Below are 10,737 nucleotides of genomic sequence, written 5' to 3' on the forward strand. Positions count from 1 at the left end.
GTGGGCACGTGTGTTGTGTGTATGGGGGAGTGAAGATGCAGTGTGTAGAGGCACAACCCCACCTTGTTTTTTGAAACTCAGTCTCTCATTAGCCTGGAACTTGTAATCAGGCTAGACTTACTGGCCAGTAGCCCTAAATCTCCACCTGTTTTTTGCATTCCCAGAGATGGGATCATAAGCATATATCACTGTGCCAAGCATCTTCACCTGGGTTCTGGGGATCAAACTTACATCGTCATTCTTGTATGACAAAACACTTTACTAAGTACGCTGTTTCTGCAGCAGTGTAGGCTTGTCTTTCTGTGTGGACTTTTTAAAACTCTTCCACTGAGCTACATCCTTAGCTTGTTTCTTGACCTGGGTTGAGACTAGGTGAATAAAGTTCTTCCTATTCTCCTCACCTCCCCATATGCATTACCTAAATATTACTGCCCAGTCTCTCAATTTCAAGTTTCAATTACAGAATTTATAGATAGAGCTATAAATTGATCTCATAAAATAAAGCCTCAGACATGGCATTTACTCACTCCTTTCAAGCTTGTGATTTACAAACAATCTTTCTCCGAAATCTGACACTTCCTAATAATTCTTGGAAAAATACAAGACCATGAAAACAAAAGAAGGTGTAGGCAAGCAAAATGGCCCAGTGGGTAGAAGCGCTTGATGTCAGACCTGACAATCTGAGTCAGTACCATCGATGAGTCTTTCTTACACGCTAATGTCCCCTGGGTTCACTGTCCTGGCCAGGCAGGGCTTCGTTTTGGTCTACAAATATGTCAAGATCATTCATTCTTTAAGAGTTTTGAAAGAAATAAAAATTGGAAGAAAACTCTCAGCTAAATTTAAACTTCGGATAAAGTAATACGGGGAGGAATTAAGCATTTTCGTTTTTAAAAAATTCTCTAAGTTTTACCTGAGCCATGTATTTTTTTTAATTTTTTTTATTTTTTTATTTTTTGGTTTTTCGAGACAGGGTTTCTCTGTGGTTTTGGAGCCTGCCCTGGAACTAGCTCTAACTCGGATATCTCGAACTCAGAGATCCGCCTGCCTCTGCCTCCCGAGTGCTGGGATTAAAGGCATGCGCCACCACCGCCCGGCCTGAGCCATGTATTTTTATTTGCTAAATCTTGCAATCCTACAAAGACAAGGCCTCCCAAACTCTTTACAACTTAGTAACAGTTTAGTAACTTGTCGGGACTCCCAGACAACTTCCTATGTTGTGCGGCTTTGACCTAGTCTTTCCCCGTTCCGCAATTCTAAGCGACGGATTGGAGACCTACCTCAAAAACAACAACGTGAGGCTTAAGTAAACCGTGTGCTTTCAGTGCTGACAGCATAGGTAAGGGACCGGGCGGAGCTTCATTCCACCCGCTACACCTCGAAATTCGAAAATCAGGGGGCAGGGAGGTCAAACTGTGAGAACTGTTGCAATCCTGGTAGGTTCCCACAATTCACACTCTCAGGCCCGTGCTTTGCCAAGTGACAGAAAGCCTAGTATCGCCGTGAGACCAAGGCGTGACGACACTGCCCAATCACTTCCGGTTCTGGAAGCCCGCACTTTCGACAAAACTCGGGATTTGGTACCCACCCTAACCCCCGGCGCCTTTACACTTCCTCCTCTCTTTGTATTTAAACCGCGTTGAACACACTACACCACACACACCAAGGCACGTCCTTCGAGACACAGGTGGCTCTGCCAGAAACGAGCCCGTAAGTGAGTGTGGCGAAAGTGCGCGTCGGGAACCCCATGAGCTTCCTTCGCCCGCCGTCGACCGGAAGTCCCCGTTCTGAATGGGGCAGGAGCCGGTTGCTGCCGCACCTCTGCGCGGGCTCACCGGCAAGCGACTCTGGCTCTCGAGTCCCGTCGGCCGCTAGGTTCATGTGGAGGCTTCCGGGCCGCGCCGCGCTGCGTGGGGTCCGGTCGGTGGTGGAGCAGCGCAGCCGGGCCGAGGCGGCGAGCGAGCAGGCGGCGTGCGCCATGGAGCGGGCGGTGGTGCGCTGCGTGCCCTCGGAGCCCAAGCTCAGCCTGTCGTTCGCGCTGGCCGACGGCAGCCACAAGAACATGCAGCGCGACCAGAGCGAGCCCCTGGGCCGGGCCCTCAGCCGGATCGCTACCAACGCCCTCAAGGGCCACGCTAAGGCGGCGGCCGCCAAGAAGAACCGGAAGAACCGAGCGCAGTCGGGCGGCGGCGAGGCCTGCGCTCCGGAACCGGCCGCGGCCTGCGAGCCTGTGGTGAAGCTGTACTACCGCGAGGAAGCCGTGGCGGACGACGTGCTCAACGTGGATGCCTGGCAGGACGGCGCGGTGCTGCAGATCGGCGACGTCAAGTACAAGGTAGAGCGCAACCCGCCCGCCTTCACCGAGCTGCAGCTGCCGCGTTACATCATGGCCGGCTTCCCGGTGTGTCCCAAGCTCAGCCTGGAGTTTGGGGATTCCGCCAGCTCCGTGTTCCGCTGGTACAAGGAGGTCAAGCCCGGTGCGGCCGAGCCCGCCGAGTCGTCGTCGCGCCCCGGGCCGTCTTCAGCTTGGACCGAGACGGGTGTGGCCGAGCGCGTGTACACCCCGTGCAACGCGGACATCGGGCTGCGGCTCAAGCTTCACTGCACGCCGGGCAATGGGCAGCGCTTCGGGCCAAGCCGCGAGCTGGAGAGCGTGTGTCCCGTGGAGGCCGGGCCCGGCACCTGCACGTTTGACCATCGGCATCTGTACACCAAGAAGGTGCCGGAGGACTCCATCATCCGGACCGTCTCCTACAACATCCTGGCAGACACTTACGCCCAGACCGAGTTCTCCCGGACCGTCCTCTACCCGTACTGTGCGCCCTACGCGCTGGAGCTTGACTACCGCCAGAACCTCATCCAGAAGGAGCTCACGGGCTACAACGCAGACCTCATCTGTTTGCAGGAGGTGGACCGCGAGGTGTTCTCCGACAGCTTGGTCCCGGCCCTGGAGGCCTTCGGCCTGGAGGGCGTGTTCCGGATCAAACAGCACGAAGGCCTGGCCACTTTCTACCGGAAGTCCAAGTTCAACCTCCTTAGCCAACACGACATTTCTTTTCAAGAAGCCTTGGAGTCGGACCCGCTGCACAAGGACCTGCTGGAGAAACTAGCTTTGAACCCGCTAGCGCAGGAGAAAGTACTCCAGAGATCGTCCGTCCTTCAGGTCAAGTAGCTCTGCCTTTTTCATACTCACCCATGGTTCGGGGCCTTCGGAGTGGAGGGATGGTGGTACTGTCTAGATCGCATTTCTTTCAGTATGCTTGCCCTAGCGTCTTCTACAGTGTAGCTTGTTCATTAATCCAGCACATACTAAACTCCTCTAGTGTATCTAACGCCGACGCAGGGCGCCTTGAACAAGATGAACAGAGCAGTCTTAGTGCTCACGATCCAGGTAGATAGGGACGAAATGCAGTCATGGTCGGAAAGTGCCAAGCACTTGTAGCGCGCTTTAAAGCGGTTACAAGTATAAGTGCCTCTTGTTTTAAGACCTGTTTCACAACTATTGTTAACCTAGTATGTAAAAGAAATCATTGACTTTTTGGTTTGTTTTACAGATACTATTATTTCATACATGAGAAGATATTCAAATGCGCTTACTCTGGGATTCTTAGCCAGTTGACTAGGCTAGCTAGCTAGCTTTGTTGTTCAGGGTGTGAACTGCTTCTTAGCTTAAAACTCTTTGTTATTTTTTGCCTGTTGTTTGGGGTTTTTTTGTTGTTGTTTTGTTTTGTTTTCTCTTTTTTGGTTTTTCGAGACAGGGTTTCTCTGTGGTTTTGGAGCCTGTCCAGGAACTAGCTCTTGTAGACCAGGCTGGTCTCGAACTCACAGAGATCCGCCTGCGTGTGCCTCTCGATTAAAGGCGTGCTGGGATTTAAGGCGTGTGCCACCACCGCCCGACCTGTTTGTTTTTGTTGGTATTTTGAGGCATGGTCTCACTGAGTAGCTGTGGATGCCCTAGAACTGGCTATGTAGGCTAGGCTGGTGCTGAGATTCACCTGCCTTTGTCTCCCAAGTGTTAGGATTAAATTATTGTTTTTTGGTCCAAAGCATTTAGGTAAGAGAGATTGTATTCTGAGTAAAACAAATATCTACCTGTTTTTAAGCACTATTGTGTTCTGTACACTTGTGTGTAAATTCGTTTAATTGAATGCACACATCTATGAGGTAGGTGATACGGTTGCTTTGCCATTTTATTTAACACTGAAGAGTGTCTTGCTCCACGGCTTAGCACTGCAAACGCTAGACTGTTCAAAGACCTGCCTGACTCCAGGGGCATGTGCTGTCACGCTTGAAAACAGCATCCAGTCTTAATTTTCAACTAAAGTGTGTTTTTCTAATGGTTATATATACTGGATGGTTACTAAAACGTTATTAACTTTTCTCATGTTAGCATACCTTAAAACATGCAAGATCAGATTTTTAAAATGCTTAGTTTTCAAGGGACTGTGAAATAAAGCAGCTCAGTCTATAATTTTAAGAACAAAACCTTCTTTCTGTAGGGTGGGATGTTGTGGCACTTGCCCTTAATCCCAGCACTTTGGAGGAAGAGGCAGTTGGATTTCTATGAGTTTTGAGGCCACTCTAGTTTACATAGTGTGTTCCAGGACAGCTAGGACTATTGGTGAGAAACTGTCTCAAGCAACAAAATCCAAGAAGTTTTCAGGAGGTGGGCAAACACCAACTGAACTCCTGATGTTTTCTATTGTAGATTTCAGTTCTTCAGTCTACAAAGGACTCTTCTAAAAAGATATGTGTTGCTAATACCCATCTCTACTGGCACCCAAATGGTAAGTTTTATTTAGTTTTATAAGTGACTAAGTTATTGAAGCTGTTTTACACACACAGACACACACACACACACACACAGATGTACATATATATCTTGCTTTTAGTTGATTTTTTTTGATAGAACTTTGAAATGTATGTTTGCCTAGAACTTGAAACCTTTCCGCCTCAGCCTCCTCAGAGCTGAGATTCCAGGTATGCACCACCACCCCAGCCCTATACAAACATACGTTCTGAATGTCACTCAGATGCTGTAGGTGTTTATTTAAAGCTGCTAAAGCTATTTTACAGAAATGTCTTGGACCCAGGTGGCTTAGCTGGTAACGGTGCTTCCATCAAGCCTGATGGCCTGAGTTCAATACCAGGAACCCATGCAGTGGAAAGAGAACCAACTCAATGTAAATTGTCCTTTGACCTCCACACAGACACCGAGGCACACCCCCCCCCCATTGTCCTCTGACCTCTACAGACACCGAGGCACACACACCCCATTGTCCTCTGACCTCTACACAGACAATGTAAAAATGTGTTTATATGCACATACATATACATAGTGAATGTTACTTAGGTACCATAATTTGTGAGAGGGCTTTAAAAAGTACTTACATTAATTTTGTTTGTTTGTAGGTGGATACATTCGTCTCATTCAAATGGCAGTAGCCTTGGCTCACATTAGACATGTTTCATGTGACCTGTATCCTGGCCTACCAGTTATATTTTGTGGAGACTTTAATAGTACACCATCTACAGGATTGTATCATTTTGTCATCAATGGCAGCATTCTGGAGGATCATGAAGACTGGGCTTCCAATGGGGAAGAGGAAAGATGCAATATGTCTCTCACACACCTTTTCAAACTGAAAAGCGCTTGTGGAGAACCTGCTTACACCAATTACGTTGGTGGCTTTCACGGATGTCTAGATTACATTTTCATTGACTTAAATGCTTTCGAGGTTGAACAGGTGATTCCGTTACCTAGTCATGAAGAGGTTACCACCCATCAGGCCTTACCTAGTGTTTCTCACCCTTCTGATCACATAGCACTGGTTTGTGATTTAAAATGGAAGTAGGTTTTGCTGCATTGAGTGAAAAGGAAGCGAGTTACTTTTCAGAAAATTTAATATGAATCAGCGCTCATATATAAAAATCTTCAGAGGACGTCTAGACACTAACTTTATTATGGTCATTCCCTACTAGTTATGTATGTTCCAGGTGGCTTTGTTACATACCAGTTCATAATGTTTGCATCATATATCTTTATCCTCTTTTTTTAATTTCCTACATTTGGAGGAAAACATTTATGACTAGCAAGAAAAAATGAACTATTGTGTACAGCTTATAGGTTTTTTTAAGCTGGCAATTAAGATTTTTAATTTGATATTTGAATAATCTCAATTTCTTTCATAACACTTTACATTGAATTATGTTCATATAATTAGAGGGGGACATGCAAGTAAAAGGTGAAATACTTCAGAGAGACATGGAATCCATTAGTCTATCACTACCTCAATTTGGTGACGTTATTATAATTTGGAGCTTTAACAAAAGATTAAAATATACCATTACCAATTTTTATAGCTTCTTCATTTTCAGTTAGCAGGGTATTTTCCTTTTCTTATTTCTAGCGTTTTTTAGTGGGCATATGGTGGCACAAATGTGCGTAATTTTTGTTCTCATTCACAGTTCAGACCATTTTAACAGTGTTCCCAGGGAGCAGCGACACAGCCTGATCCCCTTGTCTTCACTCTTCCTCAACACACAGGGTACTTGACCATATGACATGAAAGAATAGTGCACAATTATTTTATGAGAAACTTCTGATTGGGGCTTCAAATTATACTTAAACCATCGAGCATTTTCAAAATGGTAATTTTTTATTTTTTTATTTTTAGAGACAGGGTTTCTCCGTAGCTTTTGGTTCCTGTCCTGGAACTAGCTCTTGTAGACCAGGCTGGCCTCGAACTCACAGAGATCCATCTGCCTCTGCCTCCCGAGTGCTGGGATTAAAGGCGTGCGCCACCACCGCCCGGCGGTAATTTTTTATAAGCAAGAAAAAGGGATGCTTTATTATAGCACTCAGGAGTCTGAGGTAGGGCTGCTTTGAGTTCAATGCTAGTCTGGGTTATACAATTCAAGGTCAGTTTGGGCTACATAAATAGAAAAAGGGAACAGTGGGCTTTTCCCAGTATCTGAAATAAATTTTATAGACTTACAGATAATAAGGTATAAAAAGATTTGACTTAGTCAAATCTCCAGCATACAGATGTCAGGACGACTGGAGTGCAAAGATAGGGAGCACTACAAAAATTCTATAAATATCATACCTGGATTTATTTGTACTTACAAATTAATACAAGGTGTTAATCAGAAGTGTTTAAGCTATCTTTGTGACTGAATTTTTCTACTACTTTTGGAATTTTTAGTACATTTGATTTTAATAAATATGGGAAATCTAGCAACTTGTGGTGAAGCACATTTATGTCATAAGTTCTTGCTGAAGAAAAGTGACCATTTTAGAGCATGTTATTCTGTGAATATAACTCTTATGCAGTTGTCCCCATAACAGACACTACAGTCAGTCATTCGTCAAAAGAAGGCCATTTCTGACTACAGTGTTTTGGCTTTATTCACTTGTATGTTTTTCCAGGTTAATCCATGTTACAGTATGTACCAACACTTCATCTTTTTTTACAGCTGAGCATTTTCTACTGCATGGATAATACATCTTGCTTATCTGAACATCTGGACTGTCTCTTTGCTCTTGTGTCTAGTACTATGGGTATTTGTGCCCAAGTTTTTGGTTTAACATCCTTTTTGGCAGTGCTGGGGAATCACATCCTGTTAGGCAAATACTCTACCACTCAGCTATACACCAACCCAAAACATCTGCTTTCAGTTCTTTTGAGTTTGTATTTCAGAGTAAATTGCAGGGTCGTAATTCTCTTTAGCTTTCTGGAATACTGCCAGGCTTTCTTGCCATGGCAGCACTGTCTCATACACTCGCTCACTGTAGTGCAGAGGCTTCGTTTTCCCTACATCCTCTCAACCTTAATTCCACCACTAATTTTTCCCAAACCCACCAAGACAGCCTTTTTCTCTGTAGCCCTGGCTGCCCTGGACCCAACCGTCCTCAAACTCAGATTTAAACTTGCCTCTGTCTCCTGAGTGCTGGGTTTATAGGTGTGTCACCGCCAGGCTCTTACTCCCATTTTTAAAACAGTCATCCTAGTTAATATGAAGTGATACTCTAATGACGCAGTTTTAACTTCTGAATTGAAGTTGTTACAGTCATAAACATACTTTACTCTCAGTAGTTTACCAAACCCTTTTTCAGAGCCTACTTCACCAACTGCTACTTTTTTATGTGTTTGTGCCAAGTGGAAAGGTGCTTCCTTTAAAGAAAAGTATAAAAATCCAAGTTCAAAAATACAACCTTGAGTGTAAATGAAAATTATGGTAAAAAACTAAGATGTTCACAACAAAAGGCTATTTTTTAACTTCAGCAATTTCAGAGAACTTACTTTTAAATGGGACCACTTTAAATCCAGATTAGTAGATAGCAAGAATGTATAATAGTAATTACTGAGAAAATGAGATAAATATAATTTGAGTATGATAAATTACGTGTAATTATAAAAGGTTCAAACTATTTTAAAAAGTTACTATAACTTATGAAGTTTCATATTTTCTACTTTATACGCCATAAAATATACTGTACTGTATTTTAGTTTTCTCTAACAAGAAATAAGGAAGTTTCAATCACAACAAATGAAGTAGACCAAATGAATACTTTATTCCAGTAACCTACTTCAGATATTTATAAACTGCTTAGTTTCAATTTATTTTGCTAAATTTAGTTATCAAAACTTTTAAAATACACATTTTACAAGTATAGAAATAAAGTTTTGAAGCCGGGCACAGTGGCACACATCTTTAATCCCAGCAGTACGGAGGCAGAGGCAGGTGGATCTCTGTGAATTTGAGACCAGCCTGGTCTACAAAGCAAGTTCCATAATAGGCAGGATTGTTAGAGAAGACTGTCAAAATAAAACAGCAAAAATTTTGATTCTTGAGTTTATATAAAGCTCTAAGAATCATAAAAAGCAGTTTATAAAAGGAGGCATTAAATAGAGAACAATCCACTCTAAGTAGAATAGTTATGACATGTACCACTGTTGTCACCTTAACACGTTAAGTTGCATACAGCTTTGAAATCGTGAAATGCTAAGTTACAAAGTGCCTGCAGCCTGTTCTCTAGAGTAGCATCACTTACAGCTATGTATTCCACCCAATGTTAGCTGCCAAATGTACGGACACCACTTGTTACTTTACTTTTTTTGAGAAAGGTCTTATGTTTCCTAGTCTGGCTTCAAACTCACTAAGGAGACAATGACAATTTCTGACATGCCTGTCAGACATGCATGTCATGTCTATGGTTCCCAGTACCATGTCCCATAAACTGCATACAAGTCAAGTACTCCACCAACTGAGAGCTTCATACCCTACTTCTGGAGTTAAATTAGGACAACTTTTTACTATTGATCTGTTGTTTGAACTTTACAGCTTTAAATTATATTCTCCTAGAAAAAAAGTAGTACATTACTTTGATGCACTTAATAAACCATGGTTAAGTTTACTGCCAACTTAAACCATAAGTAAACTCCCTGGGACTTATATTATTGGCCATATCATGTAAAATATGCAAAAATCAACCTTGCCTTGTAAGGAAATCAGTTTCAAATATTCCAAAGACTGAAAAGAACACACAATCACATTTTTTATCATTTTATTAGGAATAATTTCAAATGGGTTATGAAGAAAACTTATTCACTGAATTTCATGAGTTTTCAAAAAATTCTTTATGAAGATAGGTTCATCAATAAACAGTAAAATATCAGCAGAACTATCATATACTGGGCAAAGAGTCAGGCTGATTCCAAAAGCAACATGCAACATAAAAAAGGTAACAATATAAAGGAAGACAATCTGCTGAATATTAAAAGTTATCTCAATATGAACTCTTTGCAACCAGCACAGAATTAGCTATCAAATGCAGACCACATGAACGAGGTAAGTTGGCTGATGGAAGCCAGGAGTCATTAATGGCTGCTGGTGGTGGGGCATCCTCAGTCCAAGAAAACTCAATAGTGTTTTGGAGCACTTCCCTGGCTGGTACAAGCAGTATTAGAAAAATCTTTTTTGGTAAGGGGCAGAAATAAATACAAATGGAATGCTACATTGTTACATCAGCAGACTGTCCTAGGAATGATCAAGGTGTCAGTAAAGTACCAAGGGAATAACTTTATAACATTATTGGTGTGGGCTCAAAAAACACTCAAAACAGATTTGTTTAAAGGTGTCACAATAGCTGGACGTCCAGGCATTTAGGCTTCAGGGAAGTATAATAGTGGATACTTTTTTTCCCAAGGAGAATTTCTCTTACACCCAAGCATATTGCTAAACAGCAACATTGTGCTTGGTAAACAATAATTGGCAACAAAGTAAGTTTTAAATGCTGTAATATTCTGCCCAAACCTGTCTCAGATATTCTTTAATAACCAAGATGCAAACTAATTTTGTTGTAACAAGTCTAGACCAATTCTATCAAACATGTCCTTGGTTGGATATCCAGGTTCATTTAACGTTTTGAAAGTTCATTTGACAGCCAATCGAGTCCCTCATACAGACCAGTTCCTTGTGTAGCACAAGTGGCTTGAACATACCACTGTAAAGAAAGGACAAGAAAATACTTGATTAGCAAGATAATACCTACTTTCATTTTTAAACAGAAAATATTAAATCCTCCCCATAAATGGCCAAGGGCACTACTAAGACATTATAAGCATAAAAAATGGAAACGAGCCGGGCGATGGTGGCGCACGCCTTTAATCCCAGCACTTGGGAGGCAGAGGCAGGCGGATCTCTGTGAGTTCGAGACCAGCCTGGTCTTAC

The 10,737-nt window shown here is 42.9% G+C and overlaps 2 protein-coding genes across 2 annotated transcripts in view; one reads left to right on the plus strand and one right to left on the minus strand.

Annotated features, from left to right (window-relative positions):
- The first annotated feature begins 1,740 nt into the window (after positions 1 to 1,740).
- Positions 1,741 to 7,519, plus strand: Pde12 (phosphodiesterase 12). Its single transcript, XM_005348691.2, has 3 exons — positions 1,741 to 3,163; positions 4,709 to 4,787; positions 5,413 to 7,519. Exons 1-3 carry the CDS (start codon positions 1,748 to 1,750, stop codon positions 5,853 to 5,855), a joined length of 1,938 nt encoding a protein of 645 aa, XP_005348748.2. The 5' UTR covers positions 1,741 to 1,747; the 3' UTR covers positions 5,856 to 7,519.
- Positions 7,520 to 9,559: 2,040 nt separating this feature from the next.
- The window catches only part of Arf4 (ADP ribosylation factor 4), a 14,681-nt gene continuing 13,503 nt past the window's right edge, over positions 9,560 to 10,737 (minus strand). Inside the window, exon 6 of the mRNA XM_005348692.2 lies at positions 9,560 to 10,510. Coding sequence (XP_005348749.1) covers positions 10,424 to 10,510 — 87 coding nt within the window. The 3' untranslated portion in view covers positions 9,560 to 10,423. The remainder of the gene's footprint in view (positions 10,511 to 10,737) is intronic.

The sequence above is a fragment of the Microtus ochrogaster genome, chromosome 6 (genome assembly GCF_000317375.1).
Source record: "Microtus ochrogaster isolate Prairie Vole_2 chromosome 6, MicOch1.0, whole genome shotgun sequence".
Classification (NCBI taxonomy): domain Eukaryota; kingdom Metazoa; phylum Chordata; class Mammalia; order Rodentia; family Cricetidae; genus Microtus; species Microtus ochrogaster.